The sequence below is a fragment of the Notamacropus eugenii genome, chromosome 3 (genome assembly GCF_028372415.1).
Source record: "Notamacropus eugenii isolate mMacEug1 chromosome 3, mMacEug1.pri_v2, whole genome shotgun sequence".
NCBI classification, from domain to species: Eukaryota; Metazoa; Chordata; class Mammalia; order Diprotodontia; family Macropodidae; genus Notamacropus; species Notamacropus eugenii.
Genome location: NC_092874.1, coordinates 232,935,033 through 232,959,803, shown reverse-complemented (window position 1 = coordinate 232,959,803; position 24,771 = coordinate 232,935,033). Strand labels below are relative to the sequence as shown.

At 41.8% G+C, this 24,771-nt stretch overlaps 1 protein-coding gene across 2 annotated transcripts in view; it reads right to left on the bottom strand.

Annotated features, from left to right (window-relative positions):
- KIF5A (kinesin family member 5A) overlaps positions 1-24,771 on the bottom strand; it is a 31,433-nt gene that overhangs the window by 4,307 nt on the left and 2,355 nt on the right. The window contains exons 2-23 of one of the 2 annotated variants that reach the window (XM_072655178.1): positions 20,955-21,042; positions 20,781-20,854; positions 20,052-20,156; positions 17,552-17,600; positions 17,017-17,072; positions 16,633-16,720; positions 16,203-16,327; positions 15,877-15,981; positions 15,568-15,716; positions 15,301-15,449; positions 14,712-14,887; positions 14,379-14,447; positions 5,590-5,796; positions 5,111-5,257; positions 4,212-4,400; positions 3,727-3,844; positions 3,191-3,255; positions 2,947-3,056; positions 2,503-2,604; positions 2,234-2,294; positions 1,867-1,938; positions 1,599-1,703 (exon numbers count right to left, since the gene is read on the bottom strand). In XM_072655178.1, coding sequence (XP_072511279.1) covers positions 1,599-1,703; positions 1,867-1,938; positions 2,234-2,294; positions 2,503-2,604; positions 2,947-3,056; positions 3,191-3,255; positions 3,727-3,844; positions 4,212-4,400; positions 5,111-5,257; positions 5,590-5,796; positions 14,379-14,447; positions 14,712-14,887; positions 15,301-15,449; positions 15,568-15,716; positions 15,877-15,981; positions 16,203-16,327; positions 16,633-16,720; positions 17,017-17,072; positions 17,552-17,600; positions 20,052-20,156; positions 20,781-20,854; positions 20,955-21,042 — 2,409 coding nt within the window. The remainder of the gene's footprint in view (positions 1-1,598; positions 1,704-1,866; positions 1,939-2,233; positions 2,295-2,502; positions 2,605-2,946; positions 3,057-3,190; positions 3,256-3,726; positions 3,845-4,211; positions 4,401-5,110; positions 5,258-5,589; positions 5,797-14,378; positions 14,448-14,711; positions 14,888-15,300; positions 15,450-15,567; positions 15,717-15,876; positions 15,982-16,202; positions 16,328-16,632; positions 16,721-17,016; positions 17,073-17,551; positions 17,601-20,051; positions 20,157-20,780; positions 20,855-20,954; positions 21,043-24,771) is intronic. The other variant, XM_072655179.1, reaches the window with a different exon arrangement.

Here is a 24,771-nt window from a genome sequence, read left to right as displayed (position 1 = left end):
AATGGCTAGAATAGTCAGATAGAAGGTCAAATGCAATGCAGAGCAGAAGCCATGAGCACACCCCCCCAACCCCATTCCATACGCACACACTCAGACGCACAAACACAGCCCCACAGGGAGGAAAGAAAATGTTTGAATTCTTAAAGCCTTATATAACCCCGTATTAGAGGGTCTGCTGGGGTGTCCATCCCCTTGTGCATAAGGCTAGGGGACAGTTGGAACAAACAAAATCATCCCCTGCAGGCTAAAAAGACACCCCTAAATTTTTCACCACGTTCCACACAAGAACTGAAAGAAATGCACAGGGAGACAAAAGGAACAGGATTAGTGGGGCTCTAGAGGAATAAAAGTAACAGCTGAATGGGAGGGGGAAATGGAGAAAGGGAATGGAACCTGGAAAGATTTCTGTGTGGTTTTGACTTCATATTAAGTGTAGATTACAAGCAACATTGTCTCACTGATCTGCCAGTTTGGGCACATTTTGTAACAGGGCTGTAGCACACCCTGGAGAATTGTTGCCAGTTCCTTTTTCCTATCCTCTTCCTATAGGGAATATCTTGTTTGTGTTAAGACACAAATCTACCTCTTTCAGGTAGATTTTATTTTTTGATTGGGACATACCCTCATGTTGACCTAGGCAAGAGAGGGATGGGGAAGGAATTCAGTGACAACTGCAAGAGAATCGAACATCCTCTTCCAGGAAATACTGTGTCTCCAGGGGGTCTGGAGAGAGAAAGTACAACAACGCCTTTTCCTGGTGCAAAGTAAATGAATAGATTTAACGTTATAGAACACTAGCCTACAACAATAGCCTACTGGCCTATGGTGAGGAATGAAATCTGCCTCCATGCTACAGGAGAGGATGAAGTCAAAGTGGAATATATTGCTTGGAATGGTAAAAATGCCCATTAGTCAACTGCTGAAGCCTGCCAGTAAGGCTGAAATATCTTGGAAGTAAGAGGAGAGTATCTGTGTTTTGAATACACCAAACATTTCCTGTCCTGATTCCTCCGGGCCATCCATTTTTTCTCTCCCTCCCCCCCATACCTTGGATACCCAGTCTTCCAGCTAAGAAGTCGCAGCAGAGAGGAGGGGGGACAGAAAGGCAGCAACTTAACATACAAGAGTCATGGACCAGCCCCCTGCCTCAGGCTAGTTGAGCCATCTAGGGGTTATGTTGTCCATTCCCCTACTCCCTCCCTTAAGCCTAGGCCCCTGCAGGATACACAACTTCCTTTGTTTCCCTGTTTATCTCCCATCTGTTAGGATGTTCTTCCTGAAGCCCAACTGAAATTCTTGCTGCAGTTTCAACCATTTCTCTTTGTTCCAGGTCACCCCAATTCCTCTTCCCAAGATGGAGTTAGGAATCTTGATACTTAGTAGGAAGGGGGTTGCAGTGTTTAGAAAGGTAAACAACAGTCATGGAAGAAAGGGAAAAATAAAGCCAAATATAAGGATAGTATTTTTAGGGACAGGAATAGGAAAAGAAAGCATTCCAACTAAGCTTCTCTTCAGTCCAGTAAGCACCCAGGTAAGGAGTGAATAGCTAGAAAAATTGTCATCAGGAAATCCTATCATCCTCTTTCCACCAACCTTACCTGTTTGTGAACCTTTGTAAGCTGTTCCAGGTTGTTCTCAAGAAAGGAAATCTTCTGTTTCTGGGAGTGAATCCCCCCACTGTCCTCGGGTTCCATTTCTGCACTCTTAGGTAGAGAGGAGTATAGTTTCAGGACAGATCAAGAGACAGGACCTTATCAGAAGTTTGTCCAGACTGAGTCAGTCCAACTTGACATAATGGAGTCTTGGATAATACAAGGGAGAGGAGAGAGAGAGCAGGAATAGAAAGACACTATAAATGGCACTCACTTTCTTGACTCGAGTCGTGACGTCTTGAACGAACAGCTTGCGAAGGTTGTGAAGGGTCTGGAGTTCCCGGGCCTATAAAAGAGAAAAAAGTCTGACAGAGCTAGAAAACAGGATACATCACTTCTGTAGACCAAAGTGAGACACAGATCTTTAATTGATGTCTTCTGAGAAGAGACATCCATTTAACACTAGAGTTTGAAAAAGGGACAAGAAAGAAAAGAACAGAAAAAGGGACAGGAGAATTAGGTTCGGGAAGAAGTCTGAAGGCAAAGACCAGAGATCTTCCCCTTTTAAAAGTGTGGGTATCTTAACAGAAATTACAATCAAATAATACTGATTTCCCAAAACCTTGTACAACATTACTCACAACAGTCTCTTCCAGCCCCTTGAGATCCTGCTTGGACTGCTCCTGTCGCTCATAGAGAAATCTTCAGCCAAATAAATAACATGAGATATTCGAAAAAGTAGTTAGAATTTGTTTATGACACTGACCCATTTCCCCTCCTCTTTTCTCTCCACCAGATCTTCTGTCCTGACAGATATATGGGGACAAGTTTGTCTTGTGTATGGGTGCATTCATGCATTCATGGGCCGGTTCATATGTTCATGCACCCAGAGGTCTGCAGGCATACTCACGTCAGCTCCTGCAGTTTGACACTCTTCTCATGCTCCTCGCTCTTGAGTTTCTCATAGTCAGCCTGCAGTTTTTCTAACTCCAGCTGCAGCTTCTGATTTAGGCTGTAAAGATCAAAGACATAGCAGGAATAAAGAAAAAAAAAAAACAGATTTTTATCGTTTTCCCCTTCGAGAAGAAGCAGTTCAGAACTGACCCATCTACCTTTAACTATCAGAACCTAATCAGGGTCAATGTCCCCAGGTACAAATTGAAAATTGTTTCAAATATATTCTTGGTTTTCTCCACAGCACCTGACATAGTGCTCACATACAAAATGCTTGTTGAATGAATGAGAGAACAATTAAAGGACTTATTCCAGGGCTTCAGAATAATCTTTAGAGGCAATAAAGGAAGACAAGATAATCAGAGGGTTTGTACAGGATCAACTAGTTAGGCTCCCTTACTCCTTGAGCTCATCAATGATTTTCTGCTTCTCGTTGATCTCATCCCGAAGCCGGGCCAGCTGCCGGTGATGGGCTTCCCGATGGTTCTCCATCTGCAGTTCCAGTGCCTTCTGCAAACAATGCCCCCCCCATTTAAAAACAGAGGATGTCCCCCACAATTCACCTCTGTGAAGTCCAAACCAGCCCTTCACTCTGCCAATGCCTGGCAGTTTCCCCAATTTTTCCCCCCTCCCTTCTCCCTCACCTTCACCTCATCAGCATCCTCTGTGTCTGGTTCTTTGTCCTTCAAGGCTACTTCATTCACAGTTTCTGAGGGAGAATAGGGAAGGAATTAACACTGAACCTGCTTCTTCCAGGGAAATAACTCATTTCTTTGCGATAAGAGCTGCTGTCAAAGTGGGGTTACTGATTAAACGGGCCCCAAGATAAGTTTCTCCCATCTAGAGCAGTCTGACTTGATACAACAAGGGCTGGGAAAGGTCTTAGGTTGATACAGATCAAACCTCATGCAAATAAATATCTGAATAGCATGAAAAATAACATCTTCAGTTTCCAACCAGAACCTGAATGGCTAGCCCAGGGCTGTTTGTTTTGGAGCTTAATTGAAAATTATCCCTCCTCACACAAGAAAACTAGAGAGCCAGCTAGCCTGGAAGGCCTGGGAGTTCCCTACCTTAAAGAAATCACAGGTATACACACACACACACACACACACACACACACACACACACGTCCCCCAAGTCCCAAGATGAACTGAGGAATACAGGAAGAAGGTCTCACCCTGAGCCTGTAATTTAGCAAGCTCGTCGCTCAGGGAATCATAGGACTCTTCAAGATGCCTCTTTTTCAGTTCCACACTTTGCATATACTCTGTCAGGGATCGGATTTTGGCCTCATGCTGGTGAAGGTAAAGAGGCAGTGAATTGGAAACAGAAACATGAGTGTAAAAGCAGAGATTCAGGGTCATACTCTGAGAGTTCAAAAGTCTTTCCCAAACTTCCTACTACAGCATCAGTCCTTTGCATTTTGCTATGTATTCTCATGGGAAAATAGTACTTTAGATATTGTCTTTAGAAGCCACCAGCCTAGGGTTTATACCCTATGAAATTTCAGTTTAGCACCCTGAATCCCTATCATTTCCCTCTGCTAATGTTCGTCTGGCCTCAGGTTACCATAAGATTTTGCCTAGAGGTAGGAAGTAGTGAATTTTTCTATAGCCACTGTCTATATCCCCTACAAAGGACCCTCAAGCCTTGGTCCCTCACCTGGGAGATGAGCAGTTGACAGGAAGAGAGCTCTCGCCCAGTCACCTCCATTTTGCGGTGACATTCAACCTGGAGATTTTCCAGTTGTCTGCATCGCTTAACCACAGACTTGACTTCTGACTTGATCTTACTGATGTAGAGTCGGGCCACTGTGAATTCTTCCTCAATGGCACCACTTATTTCCACTGGCTGTGGATCAAGGAAGGAAAAAAGAGACCATAAAATGTCTTACCTGTGGCTTTCTCCTTAAAGTCACACCTCCCTTCCTTCTGCTGTAGTGTCTACCATTTTCTCAAATGGCAGCATGGCTCTTCTCTTTTTCCTAGATTCCCCTGCTCAAGATTGAATATTTTATAGTAGCCACCTACTGCCTAGGATGTAAAATCAAAAGTCCTCAACTCAGCTTTTGAGGATGTTCTGCCAACCTCCCCACCCCTCTGTTTGCCATGTTAATTATTCAACAAGACTTCATTTTGCTGTGGAGTTAATATTTCTCACAAACAGTTTGATCCAACCCTACCACCTCTGTGCATGTGCTGTTTCCTCTGTCTCTATTATTACCTTTCAAAACATGACTCAAAGTTTACCTCTACTAGGAAATCCTCTTTTTACCCTACCCCGAACACTCCTTCATTCTTTCATCAAGCAGTTATTTAGTTGCTATACAATTAGCCTTGCATTTGTCTCTCTGGTTTTTAAACAATTTTTGTTTTCTAGATGTATATACTATTTGTCTCTTTTAGACTAGTATTTCCTTAAAGGTAAGAATTACATTTCTCCAGTGTCTGGTACCAAAGGCATTCTGATCAAAGGATCTAACAGATGTACTCTATTTCCCCTATTCCTCTCATCCATCAAAGCAGAAACTTAGAAAAAAGAAAGATCCCACCCCTACTTACCAGCTTTATCTCCCCATTGCCCACAATGACACTGAATTCACTCAGGTCCTTCATTAGTCCATTCAAGACCTCAGCAATTCTCTTTCTCTGATGACCACTGACTTCTTGTAGCCTCTGAAGTTCAGATTCCAAGGACAGCATGGTAGCCTAAAAATAGTCACCACCATCCTCAGTCATTGTCAATATCCCCTACTTCCACCCCCCTTACTCCCCCACAGAGCCTCTTCTTCCCCACATAATGTGATCTTCATGGAGTTAGTCCCCGTAATATGATAGAGAGAGATTAAGGAGGGGAACTATAGCCAGGTTAAAGTCGTGGAACAGAGGCAGTGCTAGAGAGAGTGGAGATCAGTAGCCAAGGGACTGCTTAGTCCACATATGAAAGCATGAAACCAAATGATGTATAATGATCCCTTAGAGGGGAAGGAAAGGGGATCTAGTTTGGGGGTGGGCAGACCTCATGACTGTTTGACACTTACCACCTTTTGTGACAGCTCATCCATCAGCACCTGGTTCTGCTGACTCTTTTCCTCAACTTCCTGTGATTTTTGATCATAGTTGACTGCCAATTCCTCTAATGCCTGCAACACCTCTTTCACCTCATCCTTGGCTGCATCATTCTCTGACTGCAGATGACTCAGTTCCTGCTGAACCTTCTCATTGTCACCTCGTGTGGACACCAGTAGCTAAGAGAATGGGAAATCAAGTCATCTACTTCAAGTACCTAGCCCTGTGGCTTCCTGACCTGGGAAAGCTAAGGCCCAAAACTCAGAGTTACTGCATTAGTAAATAAAAGTGAATGACCTCATTGTCACTTCCTATGAGCACCGGCAGCTAAGAAAGTGGGAAGTAAGCAGTTAATGATCATCTATTCTGAATTACCAGTTCTATGGCTTCCTGACCTGGAAAAGTGGAGGTGCAAATCTCAGGGTTATTAAACTGGTAGATTGAGGGAATGTTATAGATAGAGAAGTATACATAGATTTCAGTAAGGCGTTAAATAAAGAATAGAGATATTTGTGGTCTAAATGATACATAGTATAGTTAAGTGGATATGGATGCATGAACAAACTTAAAGAGACATGATTAATGAATCAATCAGAGGGGAAGGACTCTAATTCAATACTCCAGGCCTTATTTTGTTCAATGTGACCAATGACTTCGATAAATGTTTAAATGGTGCCAAGATTTAAAGATAACAAGGTCTAAAGGATGTGCAAACTCATTGAATGACAGAACTAGAAATCAAAAAGGTCTTGACAAGTGCAGTAGGTCAAATTTAATAACATGGAATTTCATAAGATAAAATGAAATTCGTATAGTTCATAAGATGAAATGGGATAAATGTAAAGTCCTACATTTGTGTCGTGAAGCAGTAGCAACTTCCATGTAGTTGAGGCTAGTTTCTCCTAAGGCCTCCCCACATTTGACTGGGTTAGTTTTTCTTTGAAAGGCAGGGGAGCAGTCCCTGAGAACTGATGAGTCCAGGGGACTAAAGCATGAATCTGAGACATAGAATAGTCATTCCATAAATGCCCTTTAGACTTGATGGATGTTCTACTATTGTACCAGTCAAAACACTCTTCTGACCAGAGGTGTTTCCATATGGAGACAAAGGGAGCTTGGTTTACCTAAACCAGAATGGTATCTTTTATAAGTATCCTTTCCATGCTTTGGCTAGGTTAAAGTCCTTTTGTTCAATCCAGTCAACCCTGAACCACCAGACTGGCCTGAGTCAGGCCTGCTCCACAATAATTGGTGACAGTTGAGAGGATTTGCATCAGAATGATCTTATTGTCAAAGTGAGGAAAGGGAAAGTTATGGAGAAGAACCTTGAGCAAAAAGATGTCCCGATACTGCAATATGGCATCCTATGATTGTCATGGGCAAATCCTCCACATGGAATAAAGTGGGTGTTTCCACTGCCCAATGGTTGCTAAATGTTGTTGTTGTAGGAAAATAAAGATAGCACCTGGAAGAGTATTCCCCAACAAGGGATGCTTACCATTAACAATCAGATTGCAGCATATGGAAAATAAAAGGAAATTGTCCCAGTACATTCAATAACTCTAGACAGAGCTCTTGGTTTTTAAGAGCCATGATAGACTTAATACCAGAATAAGTAGAAGGAGCAATGCTGAAGGTAAAAAGGACCAAAAGCCCTTTTAAGAGCAGGGCTATCCCAAGAGAATGAGAGCAGAATAAAGGATAAGAATCGGAACCATCACAAGTGGTTAGAAAGTTTTGTCCTAGTACCATTCCCCTTCTATCCTCTTGGAGTGATCTGCACAGAAGGGGCAGAGAGTAGAGTGGGATTTCCTGCCAAGGAGCTTAGGAAGTTTTAAAACAACAACAAATAGTAGTTGAGGTCATAATTCAATCTAGCCAGTTTGATACTCTCAGCAGCAGAGTTCCATCTACTTGGGAAGCTTATAGAAAAAAAGTCTGTTGAATCAGTTAGCGATTGATTACAGTTACAGACCATCCTTTGTCCCTTTTTAGGTAGCTAAGATGGGGAGTTGTGTTTACTTGGCCCTGTAAAGATGAATTTCTATTGTAAGCAGTTGCCTAATGGGGATCTACAAGGGAGGGGGTGAAATTCCTAAAAGAGATGGGTTTGGTAGACTAGAGCTGTACCTAGCTGCCATAGCCTGCCATATCCTATGACTAACAGACAAATAGACCCTCTCTTACAAACCTCTATGCCACTTATGGTGGGTAGGGTCAAATAGAAATCCTTGGAGATGCCCAAGCCATGCTGTGGAGTTAACACCAACTAATTCCAGTCCTATTTCCTTCCTAGTGATGGAGATGAAGGAGGCCCAGGTATTTTGCTTCAGCAGTTTCCTTTATAATTATCCTGGATGACTGATGAAGAAGACAAATGGCACCTGGCAGCTTTTGGTCTACAACTACAATGAGCTGAACAAAGTTATACCAATTGCTGAGGTCATTTCTTACCCCATCAGTGGTCAGGTCGCTCAAGCTGACAGTGTTTGCTTTGAGACTTTGCTTGTACATGTTTTGGAATCATTCTCATCTTCTAGGTATGAGTCTTGGGCATCTCTCTCTATAAAACTCTTCATTGTGATTCTGTTTATTCTTCCAGCCTTACTTCCTGAGTTGAAACTTTGTCATGGTCTGGCTATGCTCTGGGCCTTTTTTGATCCTGATTTGTATGGTCTAGGATCCTGATGCTGCTTTGTCCAAATACTGAGTTCTGTGTTCTTTAAGGAACATCTCAGCATCTTAGGTCAGGGACCTGTAAACTTCCCATATGTCCAGAGTGGTCCAATCTAGGATGAAGTCTGATCACTGCTATCCTGATCTAAACTTTGCAAGTTCCTTCTCTGATCTGAGTCTGGATGACACAACTACAGGCTTGCCCCTGGCTGAAGACTGCTACTAGGCCCAATCCTTTAGCCAACTGGAAGACTAAGAGGTTCACAGCAATAGAACTGAAAGCTCCCTGTTGGTTTGAGTTCTCTGACCTCTACTTAGTTACAGGCCTCAGATTGGCATTGGGGGTGAATCAAAGACCTTATTTAGAAGTCAGAACCATGCAGCTGCTCATTTCTACTCCTGTACTTTGCATAGTAAATAACCCTGAACCACTCCTTGCCCTTAACCTAGACCAGGAATTAGAGTAACAGAGCTAACAGATAGCTCCTGTTTCTGATTCCTGCATAGTGTCAGACCCATCTTGGTGGGATCCAAGGTCACTGCTTTCTCTAACAGCAGGGCCCAATTCAGTCCCTTCGCTTAAAAGCTCTAGGCTTTTAACTAGATTCCTTTTCTAGTACCAACAGATATCTTTTGTCTCCTTCTACTCATCTGGGCTGGAAAAATGACTCACTGTGCCTTTTCCTTGTATTTCTTGACCACAACTAGAGTTCTTTCTAGGTCTTTATTGAAGTAGTTGTTTGGGGATAAGGTGGGAGCTTGACTTTACAACTTCCTCTATTCCACCATCTTTGCTGGTCTCCCACCAATGAGTAGGACAGAGTTCTTGACACTGAAAATGTCTTTTTCTCTATTCCTATGGCTAGAACCAGCCCTGGGATTATGGCTAGAACTAACTTCCCCTGGGAAGGAGTCCAGTATATTTTCACCATCCATTCCCAAGGCTACTTGAATTCTTCCCTCAAACTGCTACAATCTGATGAGCAGAGACCTGAAAAAGTCCTCACTTCTGAGGCATTGTTACTATATTGATTACATAATGTTGACTAGACTAGAAGAGGCCACAGTGACAAAGGTTCTAGGTCAGGTAGAAACCCATGTAAAGGAAAAGGGGTGAGAGATCAACCCTAAAAAAATCCAGGGTCCAGACATTCAGGTATGTTTTAGAGAATACAGTAGATGGGGAAAACCAAGTGATTACAAGCATAATCCAGAACAAGCTACTCATCCTTGATTTTGTATGATCAAAAGAGAAAGCCCAGAAGCTTATTACATTCTAACTTTTGGAGAACCCACATTCTTCACCTAGTGTCCTGATAGCTTCCATTTACCAAGTCACCCACAAGTCTGTCCCTTTAAAGTGGGCCATCCACCAATTTCCTCATGGTGCCTTATGACACTTTGTGGCCCATGTTTTTAGAGGTCTGTGTCCATAAAGAGCAGGCTGATCATACTATAGCCTTTGGCAGATACCTAGGTGTGGCTGGACCAAACAACCATTAGACTTCTAGAACTGTAAGATCTCCAAAATTGCCACTTACTATACCATTTTTGAAAAGGAATTTTTTGACTGTTTGGGGCTCCAGTTGTTACCATTAATAACCCTTTGTCCAGAGTCAGGTGATGAGAGATAGTTTGTCTAATAAGATGGGTAGGGCAATGGGTGGGGGGAGGCCTCTATTGTTAAAGGGGATGATATCTTCAATATCTTGCTCTCTCAGTTCTCTAAGGTGTTAGGACCCTTTATGAAAAGGTAGCAACTCTTCCAGAGGCTAAAACTTCCAGTCTCACCAAATACTGCTTCCTTTGCTAGTCAAACGACTCACCCAAGGAGACCTCACTTCTGAAAAACATCTTTCTGCCTAGTTTACAAACTGATCTGCATTCTAAAAGGAAGTGTTCACAATTGGACTTCAGGGGTCATTAATATGGTAATAGGTAATATCCTGAGGGCTGGGGGGTCCTAGCCACTCCTCTCAGTGGGGTGAACTTCAAGCCCTAAAACTAGTATGTAAGAACCTAGGGGGATAAGTTTATCTTCATTTGTACTGATTGTTGGTGACTGTCCAAATGGTCTAGGGGCTGTAGAGAAGGGATCTGATAATCAAAAACTCTCCTCTTAGGGGCCAGGACAGCAAAAGGAACTTTTGTGATACTACCAACTACATGCAGTTGTTTGTGAGGCATGTCAGCACTCACTGGAGAGACATATGCTGTCTACTGAACTAAACAACCAGGTTGATGCCATTATGAGAAAAGCAAAAGTTCTGAAGTGAACCCATTACCTATCAGGACCTGGGGGCTGTGATACCTTGTTGTTCTGAGTAACGGATGAGATAATCCTCCTAAGAACAAGGCAACTACTTCTGCTCATTGGAGCCCCTGTACAAATCAGAATGCCAGCCTACCATGCATAGTCCTTGGCTTGCCCCAACTGGCAAGTGCCCTCTTCTTCCGTCTTAGGGCAAGAAGCTCATTCCTGCTAAACAATAGCTTTGTCATCATGCCACTGAAGTTAGGTGTCCTACTTCAGATAAGCTAAATCCTTTGCTGAATTAACACCATCCTAGGAAAGGGGAAGTTTCTCTGGTTTGGAAGTTTCTGGGATCTAACCTCTAGGAAGATTTACTCAATAAAGAGTACTTTTTTGACACTGTTCTGATTGACCCTCTCTAGCCCGTCTTTACTCCATCCTTGGTTCCTCACCCTGGCCTAAAGTTTCTGCCCCTCAGAATACCACCCTGGGGAAATGGTTCAGGTTCTCCTCAATTAGATTTAATTTTTCCTGTTATGGTTCAGATAATTCCTGACCAGAAAAGACTTATAAAACCAAGCAGTGGTATTATTGAAAGGTGTCTTGATTTCTAACAACATGGGAGAGGAAAAACTCTTTCTACAGAACTACAATGAATTTCTGTTTACCTAGAAGAAAAAGAATTGAGGACAATCCTGAGTTCCTGGAGCAGTAAAAGGGAGAGCCCTCCTCACATGGTATTCCTAGGGAGGGGGATATCCTTGCAGGAATGGCAGAAAACATTAAGAGGGTAGTGGGTGATACAGTGCAAGTCAGGCTACAAGTAAGAATGTAACGAACTCTTAGTTACCTTACTATAGATGATCTTGGACCTGTCATAAAGATTAGTGAATATACTGGAATCATTTGCATGGTGGCACTGATGTTCCTGGTGCTATTTCTGCTTAGTGTCATTGCTTTACACCAAGAGATTCACTGTGAACTGCCCCCCGTTATCACCTGCCACGTGACAGATCTGGGATTTGGTCCTCTGAATCAGGCAGTCAAAAGCCGAGGGTTTCTGATCTTTGTTTTCCTTCATATTCAGTCACTTTGGCACTACGCTCCTTCAGGGGACTACTGTGTTACTTGCCCCGCCCCTTTTTGTTTGGTCCTTTATTTCTGTTTTTGTTTTTCTTTTTGACCAAGTTCCTCCTTCATTGATACTTGTGCCAGGCTTCTCAAATCCCTAAGGTCAGGGTTGTCCAATAATGGCCTCAAGGTCATTTTAATGGTAGAGGGTCCCTTAGAACAGTAGTTCCAAACTCAAATAGAAATGGAGGCCACTAAGTCTTACATAAAGATCTCTGTAGGCAGTATGTTGCCTTAGTTTTAAAATGTAATGTTATCTATACTTCATTGTATTTTTATTTATTTTGTTAAATATTTCCCAGTTACATATTTTGTTCCTTTGTTTGAGGGGAGTGTTGCAGATTGTTGTGGCTTGTAGACCTCTGCTTTAGAAGACCTAGAGGATCTTGCCATCAAGGAGTGGGATGTGGCAGGAGCAATATCTACTAAAGCCCTACCACAAAGGTTAAGATAGGTGTTTTTTCCTAAAAGTAGGCCCAAGAAGAGTCAGTGCCCATCAGACTTGATAGCTGTTCAATTCCTATGCAAGTGAGTCCACACACCCTTCTGACCACAGGCATTTCTGTGCAGAATCAAGAGGAGTTGCATCTACCTTAACCAGCACCATGTCCTTGCTGGCTAAGTAAACCTCCTTTTGTTAAGTGCCAGATAGTCTACAAGTATCTCATGTTATTACAATCCTAAACCTAAACCAATGGACAAGGACTTTGGTAAGGTGAATATTTATTAATCGGAAGTCCAGTGTCTCTGGGTGGGAGCTTGAGTTCTGAGTCAGGACTGGCACACTACATCTTGGGTTTGAAAAACCAATTGCATAATTCCAGATTGGAATATCATATGGAAAATCATTCCATGTGAAAAAAATAGGGATTTTAGCCAAAACAAGTTCACTATAGGTCAACAAGGTAAATTCAGTCTTACACTACATTAATAGATGCAGTAGAATCCTGAATGTGACTGATGACAGTCTGATTATATTCTGCCCTTGTCAGACCACATCTGGAGTATTGCATTCAGTTTTGGGTCTCACATTTTAGAAAAAATATTAAGAGTTGGAGTATGTACAGATGAATGTTCTGTAAATCATGCCATATGAACAGCAATTCAAGGCATTGAGGGAGATGATGAGCCTTGAGAAGACAAGCCTTAGTTGTCCTCAAGTATTTCAAAGATTATGTGAAAGAGGGATTAGATTTGTTTTGCTTGACTCCAGGGAGCAGAACTTGGAGAAATGGGTAGAAGTTGCAGATGTAATTTTGATAAAGAAAACTTTCCTAACTCCTCAAGTTGCTCAAAGGTAGCCTTCCTCCCATGACTAATTCTACTGTTTAAAATACATCCTTCTCTCTGCCCCTTCCTGTAGGCACAAGCCTCCATAGCTGCCAGGACAGCACCTTCTAAGACTTGAAAAAACTATATAGAAAACCCCAAGGATTGAGGACTTTTTTGGTGATGTGCACAGACAGTTCTCAAGCTCTGTGAAAAAGCAGAGGATACTAAGTACACAGGGGAAATATATGAACCTTACTGCCCCCAAAAAGTGACCAAGAAAATAATAACTACTAACACATAAGCCTACCTTGTCATTTCTTCAAAATCTATACAAAAATAGCACATAGGCATCATGGGAATCCTTGATGAAGATCTGTATATGGTATGAATTCAGAGTCCTTCACCATCCTTGTGGACAGTCTCTGGATAGTCTCACAATTATTAACATCCTTCCAAAAATATGGCATTGGAAACTGAACACAAAACTTCCATTGTTGTCTAATATGCATGGACTATAGAATCACCATCACCTTCCACATACTAGATTCTCTTAATGGAGCCCAAGGTGTGTGTATCTGTATCTCTCTCTCTCTCTCCCTCTCTCCTCCTTCTCTTTAGGCAATCTGGGTTAAGTGAGTTGCCTAGGGTCACACAGCTACTAAATGTCTAAGGTAGAATTTGAACTCAGGTTCTCATAACTCCAGGACTAGTACTTTATTCACCATGCCACCTACCTGCCCTGAAAGATGTCTTTTTTGACTGTATATCACATTGTTGATTAACATTGAGCTTTTAGTTCACTAAAATATCCTGCTCTTTAATACAAACTGCTGTCTAAACAGACTCCTCCATCTTGTACTTCTGACAATTCTTTGAACCCAAATGTAATAAGACTTTCCACTTCTTCCTATAAAATTTATCCTATCTGATTTTTTAAGTAGACTGTGCTATGCTGGGGGTAGTGAGCTCCCTATCATTGGAGGTCCTCAACGAGTGCTGGATGAATACTCAGACATGTTTTAGAAGGATTCCTATTTTGACTAGACGATCTCTGAAGTCCTTTCCAGTTCAAGATTTTATGATTCTCAGTTTAGTTCTGGTTCTGAGATGGCTGACAGAGTCAAAAACCTAAGAGAAGGAAGGCTTTTTGCTGGATAGAAAAAAATGTAGCTTAGCTATATTAAGTCAATAGGGATGAGGTACTTGGACTTTTCAATATGTGAATGAGAGAAACCTCAATAATTTAATAAGTTCTCAAGGTTATTCTCCTTGCAAAGAATGCCCTTTCTCCCTTCTTAATATAAATAAGGTTTCTCATGCTTTCCAAGAAAAGACACATTCAACCTCCCCTGCTCCCCTGTCTCTTCCTGACCACTGGGAAATCCTCTGAATTCTAATCGCCATCCTTACAGCTGCAAACATAATTACCTCTTCCTGGTCCAACATTTGTTGCTTAAGTTTTTCCATCAGTTGACTCTGCTGATTAATCTCATCATCCTGTTAGAGGCAAAGGGGGAGAAACAGGCAGAGAATGAGATTTTAGTATTTCACTCTCAGCAGTTAGTTAGGTATCGTGGAATGAGGCATTATGTGAGGGAAGGCTCCTTGAGGGAAGTCTGAATTAATTAGGAAGAGTTTCCCACTGCACCCTCCAAAAGAAGTCTCCTTTTTCAGCATCTTTCCTCTACTCTGTGCCTCTTTCCTCAAATCTCTCATTTGTCCTCCCATTATGTCTACCTTTCCAGTCCCCTCCCTAGTCACCTTATCATCTAGTTGCTTATAAAGACGCCTTATCTCCTCTTCATATTTCTGTCTTTCCTCAGGTGCAATTCGAACCACAATAGATGAGTTGTCATTCACAGGTGTCTCCTCACAGGGCTCCCCTCCAGGGGTTGATTCCTCCCCACCCAGACGCTCTGTCTCTGGTACATTCTCCCCTAAGGAGGCAGTACAGAAAAAAGGGTTAGGGATAGATAAGCGAGTCTGAGATACCCACTCCATAAAGAGAAGAGGGAGACATCCACAGAGACCTCCCTCCCAAAGAGAAATACTCCCCTTAGACTCCTTTACTTCCTGCCACAAAATCTTTCTTTGCTGTCAAAAACTTATCTGTTTTTTGCCCTGGAGAGAAAGACCCCTTTTCCATACAATGAAATCCCTCACTCTCACTGAGGGATTCCTCTGTTTCGCTTTAGTATTCCCTCTCCAAGAACAGAGCCTCCTTGACCTCGCATGTAACTCTCTGGAACAGGGCTGCTCTGGATCTAAGGTCCTCTCTCCCAAATGAAAAGTTCCTTTTTGACCACCCCCACCTCAGGAGTTTTCCCTCAGGGTCCTACTCTGCTCTAACCATTTCGCCACCGGCTCAGCTCAGCTTCCAGCTTGGCAATTGTCTCTTTTTGTGCCTTTGTCTTCTCCTTCTCTTTCTCATATTTCTTCTTCCATTGCTCAGCAGTCAGTTCCAGATTCACTGAAGCAGTGTTCTTGATGGTCTTTGCCCTGGGAGAAGGAAGGAGGGAAAAAAAAATTAGAAGGCCTGGGGATTGAAGAGACATGAACTGAACTAGGAGAGTTCTGAGGGGATTACTGAGGCAGAAAGGATACGCTGGCTACAGACCTCTGTCCAAACATGAGAGTCGATTTGGTTTCAGCATCATTATAGCTGGATGGTGAGCAGCAGATGAACATGGTTGTCCGACAGTTCCCTCCCAAAGAGTCCTGAAGGATCCTAGTCATCTTACTGTCACGATATGGGACATAGCTTTTCTGTGGAGAAGTGAGGAAAAGAAATCTGGTATGAAGGGAAAGAGGGTGGGATTTGGGATCGGAAAACTTATGGAGTTTGAGAAGATTGAGAGTCTTGTTGAGGAACTCAGGAGATCATGGAATGAGGTAAAGGTAGAAGAGGGCTAGAAGGGATACTCACTGTGCCTTCTGCCAGGGCGGAGATCACATTCCCCAATGCTGATAAAGACTTGTTGATATTCTTTGCTTCATCCAACACTGCTCCTTCTGCCCCTGTTTTGCTGACCTGTGGGGAGGGGGGGTACATGTGTCATGAGAGGCTGAACTTTCACTCCCCAGGTGGGGTTTCTCAGTTCTTTAGGGGTGGGAGGGATAGAGAGTGGGTCTAAAAGAAGCAGCTGGGCAGGAGTAGAGAGGCTTTTTCCTTTAGCCAGGCCTTCAAAGACTCTGATAAGAAAGGTGGCCCCTCTGATATTCGACACCCCCAAACCTGCCCCTCCCTCTAACCTTCTCACTTCCTGCCAGGTCCACTAGATAGAGCTTCCCACTGAGCTTTTGCTCGGTCTCCACATTTTCTTGTTTGATGTTGATAAGGAAAATGCTGTGGCTTCTGGAGCTGTGCTCATTCATGTCTGAAAAGGTTGAGGGAGAAAAAAGTAAAGTGATAGACAGTCAGCAATGTTAGGCTACTTCTCATCCAACAAAACAAGCCCCCATGCCTCCATATGCTCCAGACAGAGAAAGGTCTTAGCCATCCTTCCTTCTGGCTTAGTGTCCCTGACCCACATAGACAAGGGACTCTCCTTTTCTGAAGGACAAAGATGCCCCAGATTCCCTTCTGCTCCTTAGCTTTTTAACCGCAGAGAGAGGCACAGAGATAGAAGCAGATACACAGACACACAAATGTGCACACACACATCTTAGTTTTCCTACTCACTAGTGACTGCCACATGGCGGTTGGATTTCCCCTCATCGATAACATCCAAAATTTCTTCTGGGCTAGACACAAAGCGCTCAGTGCAACCCTATGAGGTAAATATAGACATAAATAAATTAGCCATAATACTTCTAGACACTAAGTGGAAGGTTGACTACATAACTTTTCAATCCCAAGGTTTTACATCATTCAGTCCATTGTAAAACTACTCTTCAAATTCCGTCCTATCTAGACATTTGATCTTTTCAGTATATAACACCCCCCCACACACACATATACACACCGACATATAACATCTGTTCTTCTAATACATGGGGCATTGATATTCTGAATCTTCAGACACTGACTTCTAAATTACCATTCTTCCTCCAACCCCACTCTCACCTTGACAAATGGTACCCGGTTCTTATCTTCATGCACAGACAGGTTTGTCTTGGTCACTGAATTGGGATGAAGAAGAATGAGACCTGTTATCCCAGGTTCCTGCTCTGCTTCTACTTCCCTACCATCCCCACCCACACAAAAATATTTTTTTTCTTTGATGCTTTACTGGGAAGGAAACCTCCATATCTATCTAGTTGTCATGAAGTATCCCCTGGAGGTCTAACTCCTTTGCCCCTCCCCTAGAACTCTAGCTCAAGAATTATATGTGTCTTTATCCCTTTTTTTCTAGGCTAGACCTCCTTAGTGCCTTGCTCAAACCTGTAGTCCTTTATTTTTAAGATAAATTCTTATTGTTATCTTCTATAGCCTTTCTTAGAAAGACAGACAGACTTGTGGAGGTTATAGAACAGGGGGGAGCAGTTATAATTTACATCTCTTCCCAAACTACTCAAATGGGACACTAATAGGAAAATTTCTTCTCATCATTCTCCCACCTTCCCTTCTGGTTGGTTCCCAAAGATTGACTAATACTCACCATCCAATAGGTCACGAATTTTATCCAGATAAATCTCAAAGTAAGAAACCTGAATAGAGGAAAAGAAGGGAATACAAGGAAAGGGCCTCTGATTAAATGATGTTTCTCTAACCATTGGTGGAATCAGTGTAGTAAAAAGAATATTGAAGTTGTAGTAATAATTCATGTGTTTGAAATCCAACTTCAACATATGCAAGTGGTTTAGGCAAATCACAATCTCTCTGAGCCTGTTTCTTCATTTGTAAAGTGAAGGTAACAATACTTGCATCTTATCTACTCTTGTAGGGATAATGTGAAGAAAGTACTCTGAAATTTTGAAAGTATGAATTATCACATAGCTATTGCTTTATGTATCATAATGTAAAATGGTTGTAAGATCTCTAAGATCCCATCTAACTCTAATACTTATGAACTCTAGTTGTGATCAAGGGAATACCATATCAATTTGATGAATTTCCCAATCAACCTAATGAGATTTCAGGGTGCAGGATTTTGTTTGGAGGCATCTGACAAGCTCCTTCTCAAAGACTGTGGATTCCTTCATAAAAGGACAACAGAATTCCAATAATTGGCTGACTGAGACATAGGGTTATGAATTCTGAAGGATTCTTGTAGGAATTACTCCTTTCTGTGGTCTAAAAAAATCAAACCATAATAGTGGCTTCATTTCTCTTTCTTAGACTCTGAGAAGATAGTGGGGGGAGGGAAAAGGGAGGGAGAGAGCTGAAATCTCAAACTTTGCCACTTCCTATTATTTCTGTTACTTCAAGCAACATAAATCCAATGAGAAATGAAATGTTTATTCAGTGGCCCCCCCAAAGTATATTTAGAGGAGTCTAAATCACAAAATAGTACTTTAAGTCTTATGAGGGACTCTATAAGGTTCTCTGGACAAGAAGAAATGAAATAACCCCCAAAGCTCATGCTACTAAAGAAATCTCCCTTCTCTAACTAGAAAGGTAAATTGTTCGATCACTCTGCTTAGGGATCCTCAAATAGTTGCTGCAGTAAGCAAGCTCAAGTTCAGCAGAGGGAGCTGATAGGCTGAGAACCTCATGTGTTTTTTTGCATATGTACTCCTATGGATCCTTTGTGTCTTCTGCATGTTTTATGGAATGAAAAAAAAAAGGTTGCTGTATATTGATGCCCTTTACTACACTGTAGTCCATAGGATTCCTTGTACTTGAATGCCCTTTTACTCATTTGGGGGTGAACCTACACTATAGGCAGAAGCCATTCATATTTGTTTTTTCTCAAGTAACTAGTTGGGAGTGATGAGTCAGGGAGAGAATGTGATCATCATGGGATCAGCTGCCAGGATTGTATCAGGTTTGTGTGAGGCTACAGTCTGGAGTGAGGGGCAGAAGTGAATGCCTGGGTTACACATGCTATCTACATATGGTTTAGGGTGAACATTTCCTTGGTGAGGAGGGATAGGAAGAAGAAAACTGTTTTCCCAAACCTAGAGAAGTAAATAGAGCTGTAGCAAGTTGGGACAAATACAGTATTTTAATTAGATCCAGCTGTTTTCTATCTGGTCAGCTTTGCAAATAGTGAGGCATCTCTGAAGTAACTCTGAAGTAAAAAGCAACCAGAGTTGGGCACTTAGAGAGATAGAACATATATAGCCATCTCTGAAGGCAGCATGGCAGCTGGTCTAGTTATTCTAGAAATCTGTTTATATTTATGACAAGAGTAAGGATACTTTAGAATAAGATTCCCATGCTGTTAGCTTTATTAACTGCTCATCTATATTCTACAGCTTACTCTAAATGTTAACTGTTAATCTATATTTTATAGCTTAATCAATCTGTATTGTGTGCTTCTTCTACTTACCTTTCCTCACATAATTGCTAATGAAGTTCTTTTTTTTAAATTACAGGGGATTTTGAGGGGAGGAGGTAGAGTAATTGAGAATCTCTAGAGGTCAGGCAAAAGACCAAAGGCAATGATTAGACCAGGGGTGGGGAACCTGCAGCCTCAAGGCCACATGTGGCCCTCTAGGTCCTCAGTTGTGGCCCTTTGACTGAATCCAAACTTCACAGAGCAAATCCTCTTAATAAAAGGATTTGTTCTGTAAAACTTGGACTCAGTCAAAAGGCTGTACCCAAGGACCTAGAAGGTCACATGTGGCCTCAACGCTGAAGGTTCCTTACCCCTGGATTAGACAGAGATGGGACAACTAATGGGACACCTACCCTTATTGCTCATAGCTACTGATCTAGTAGTGGAGAGTTAATTAATTTTTAAAAAAATTGGGATTTGGTCTTGGCTATGCTAAGTTTCTTGTTCAGATCATGAGAATTTGAGAGATGAAGATTATAGTATAAGTGTTTGGAAAGTGAGGTAGTAGGAGAAGACAACTTGTAAAATGAATTGAGGTTCACCAGAAAAGAGAAATATAAACTTAGAATCTGAATTTCCCTCTAGTTTCATTATATATGTGACCTCACCATCCTTTCCACTTGCCAAAGATATCCAAACATTCTGCCATACTGACCTTGATATGGAACTCAAGGTTCTCATCCATGGAATAGATGTGATTGAAGATGTCACGGGCAATTCGAGGAATTATTCCCATCAGCTGAGGGTCATGCAACTTCCCCTGGATGAACAGGAATTCAGATTGAGTCAAGGGAAGAGTGGGATTATAGGGATGAAAGTACCCCCTACATGCAGATTATTTACATAAAACTGCATCAAGTTGTATGAATTCATAATACAGAGAAAGGTAACACAGATTAATTCATAAGTGATGTAAATTAAATATAAATTTATAAAGTAAATAGAGTGGCTGGCTCATTCTGCAATCAGAGGTTTGTTATCTCAGGTCTTGAGGGTCTGATAGTGTCATTAACACCTTAGTGGAGAAGGGATGTAGAAAGGAAATAGGGAGTTTCATGAAAAGACCGAAAAATGGAGTGACCTGGTGAATTACCATGACAAGACATAGGAATAGATTTTGTTGCTTTTCCAGGACAAAAAGAGGAAAATTGGAGGATGTGGCAAGGAGGAAATTTAGTCAAGCTGGAAATAAAGTATTATTCATTCAAAATATCCTCAATAGGTTCACAGATGATTCCTTTCACTCTACTGCTCAATCAGGGCATTGTATGATATACATAGATCTCTATCCCTCTCCACAAAGATGGAAATCTATTTTAAGTAGCTTCCCCCTCAAAACTCCCCAGCCCTTTCTTTGCTCCTGCAAAGATGCTGGAATTCTCACCTCCATAGTGTGTGTCTTTCCTGATGATGTCTGACCATAAGCAAAAATAGTGCCATTGTAACCAGCAAGAACATCTGGAAGAAAAGTAAGGTGTTGTAAAATAAAGAGATTAAGGTTTAGAAGGGCTGAGAGGTAGGAACTGTCCCTTCCCCTGACCCCCAAAATACCAATTACCTTTGACAATCTGCATGGCACATGCATGATAAACTTGTTCCTGTGTCGTGTTTGGAGGGAATACTCGGTCAAATACATATGGTTTTCCCTGGAGTAGAGAGAGATGGTGTCAGATATGATAAGGGGTGGGTGCCCCCTTTTCCAAGCCCCCAAGAAGGGACAAAACTCCACCCTTACTCCTATCCCTCCATAAATTAAGGTCCAGTCTGGGGGGAGTTGCAGAGTAGGCAAATGCAGAAGAGTCAGGGGAGGGGGGGCGGGAGGAATCAATGGAACTGTGTCTATTTGAAATAAAGGACAGGGATAAAGAACTGACAACAATAATTTAAAAAGAGATGAGGTAAAGATAGGAAAAGATTACATCTTTGAACCTTGTGACTTAGTCTGTATCCCTCTTCCCAGGGAGAGAAAGTGAAAAAAGGCAGCAAAGAGGGAAACAGAAACAGTTCATTAATATTAAAATTCCATCTCAGTCCTTTGAAATGCAAATCCTTCCCCAACGCTGTCTTCATGTCTCTAGATGATTGAGAAATGGAGAAAACCAAAACACATCTGCTCTTTGGCCAGTGATTCTACCCTCCTCTCAGCTGTAATCTCTATCCATGTTTCATGAATCCAGGCATACAGCCAGAGGAGATAACACACACAAATCCCTGAGCCAATCTTGCCCTCACAGTTCGTCTTCCAGAGTCTCAGCAAAGATGGTTAAATGGACAAACACACTAAGATATCCTCCCGTTAGTAGGATTCCAGAGGGCTCTCAGTGCTCCAGAGGGCGCTATCGCTACATAGGAACTGGGGAGCTCTCCAAGTCCTGAAACATTAAGCCACTTCAGCTGCCCCCTCCTCAATATCTCAGTCCCTTTTCTTTTACCTGGATTGGAGTAAAGGTGAAAACCAAAGAATATACAAGATAATTCCAGGAAGGATTCCTAGACCTGTACTAGTAAGTTATTTATGGGCTAGAAATAGTAGGTTAACTAAATACAGTGAGGTGTAATGGAAAAGACCCCAATGGGGGTGAGGACACCTGGCTTCAAATCTCAGTTCTAACATTTAGTAATTGTGTAATTGGAACCTCAGTTTCATCCCTTGTAAAATGAGGTTAATGGTACTCATGCTATGCATCTCACAGGATTGTTGTGCAGAAAGCATTTTGTAAGCTTCAAAGTGCTATGTAAAATATGATCAATTAGTGATGTGATCTTACCTTATATAATTCTAGGAGTTTTGAGAAGGCTGAAGAGAATATTTATCTCCCCATTCTGCTGATGCCAAAATTCTACTGCTAGAACTTAAAGCTTTGATTTTGTTTAAAATGGAAATATTCTTCAGAGAAATAGTGTTTTTTTAAAAGAAGTTATTTATACTTAATATGAATGAGTTTATCAAAGTTTTTCATAGAGGAAGTTTTCATTGGAGGGGGAGATCAAGGGGACATTGAGGGTAAAAAAGAAAGTGCTACCAAAGAGGGGAATAGTCAGGGAATCAAGTGGCTTCAGGCAGAATTGATATTCATCACAATTTTGCCCAGGGTAGAGTGAAGACAGGCTAACTTCATCATGCAGACAGTTAACTAAATACCAGTATTGCTTCAGATTTACATCCCAGTCTTCTCCTAACAAATTATTTTGTACTCAGCAAATATTTCCAGATAGAACTGAGGGCAGAAATGTTGAACAATGGATTTCAAGATACCAAATCCTATTTATAGAATGAACGTGTGCAATCCCTGTACTATCTTCTGACCCCATGAAAGAGATATAGATGACTTATTTACTCTCTGTTCCCTACTGCTGTAGACATTGCAGTCATTTCCAGTGAGCTTCCATCCTCACTGGGAAGTAGAGACAGGTGCTAAAATATCAGGGAAGTCAAGAAGCTGGTTAAATCAGAAATGCACACATATTCCTCCTGTTTTAGCCTCTAATATCCTCTCCCACCCACAGCAGTCTCTAACCTCTCTAGAAATGAAGAATGAAAAAACACTGGGGAGCTCTCATTTCAACATCCTAGAAATCCCAACCTAGGGAGTCCATAGCCTGACTACTCCAAGCTAAATCTTTCTTTCTCTATGCCTAGTCTCCTTATTCCCTTCCTAATCCCTATATCTCTCCCAGCTCCTTTCCACCATTCTCTATGGAATCTCCATGTTATAGCAGATACATAAGTAAGTTAGCCCCTTTCAGGCATCTTAGTCTAAGACACCTAGTAATGTCTGAACTGAGAACACCAAGCCTTGTTTCCATGGTGATCCTCTTAGGGATTGTCACCATAGCAATGCTAGAGATATGGAGTGCTCAGTTCCTTGTCCTTTCTCTGATTGGATGTTGGTCCTCTGACTGCCCAAAACTGAATAGGATACTAGAACCCACCCTACTAATGCTAAAGTAATTCAGGTTGGCCCTCAAGCTATTTTCTACCATTATTTCCATCTCTAGTAAACCTGAAAACAAGTCTCAAAAATCAAGTCCCAAGTCAAATTTTTCAGAGATGTTCCTTTTCCCTTCTAACTCAATCTTAAATACCCCACAGACTCTTAGAAAGGGGAGTAGATAGTTTCTAGGGCTATTAAAGAAGCAGTTACTAGGCATCAGAGTAAAGGAACATATGTGTGGAAGGTGGTTAGAATGTGGGACTAATTATCATTCCTCCTGTGTTTGCTCCACCTCTATTCTGGTAGAGATGCATCCTAGACAGCCTGGCGCCCCAGACACCAGGTCTTTCTCCATCAGAGCTGTAAGAGGGATCCATGTACGCAGAGAAACAATGAATGACACAGAGTGAGTGCACACCACACAGTAACTCCGACACCATTTTAAAATCAAACAAGCTGTGAATATTGTCTATGACCCTTCCCTCAGATCCATGGGAAGAGTTATGGGGGGCACAGAGAGAGTTTACAATATTGTCCCCTAATCCCTAATCCAAAGCTTAGTCATTTAAAAAGGTTGCTTTTTTTTTTTTTAACAAAAGGTCTACAGAGACCAAGTAATGCTGGTTACAAAGAGAGAAGGTTGCAAGGAGTTAGGGCCAAGGGAGTTTATCCTTCTCTTTTCCCTACAAACATACCTTCTATGATCTTCCCTTACATTTCAGCAGATCTTAAAACATCCCCTAATTCATTCCTCTCAACCTTTTCCTTTTTTACATATTTTTTCAATATTCATTATTTTATAAGATCCAAAATTTTCTTTCTCCTTCCCTCCCTCCCTCTCCCCTCCCCAAGAAGGCAAGCAGTCTGATATAGGCTATGCATGTGCAATCATGGTAAACATATTTCCACATTAGTTTTTCAGCCTTTTCCAAAATAAGGATAGAGGGACAGAGATTCCCTCTTCCCTACTGGCAAAGCCAGGACTGTCCCTCAAAATACCTAATCGCCCCATAAATGCTTCTTTGCTCAGGTCTCATGTCCTCAGTGCAAGGACATATGGATGTAAAATAGGGAGACAGAACTACCAAGGTTTCTGAGACAAAATGACCCCTCTGTCTAAGCCTGTAGAATGAGAGAAACAAGGAGACAGATGGGAAAATTTGAAGCCCCCCAAAAGAGGGAAAAGACAGAGGTGGTCTCAGTAAAGTGTCTCTTCTTTCCCTCTTTGAATATATATCATCTATTGTCTTAACTGGGGAAAGCTGGGAGACACAACCCATTCCTTACCTTTTAATTAAATAGAATCATAGCACTGAAGTATTATGAAAGAAAGAGAGAAGTTTAGTTCAACATTATCTGAAAAATCCATCTGCAACAACTAAACTCAGGGGTAGAGTGGTTAAAGTCTATAAAGTCTACCTAATGTGCTCGTTGTCACTA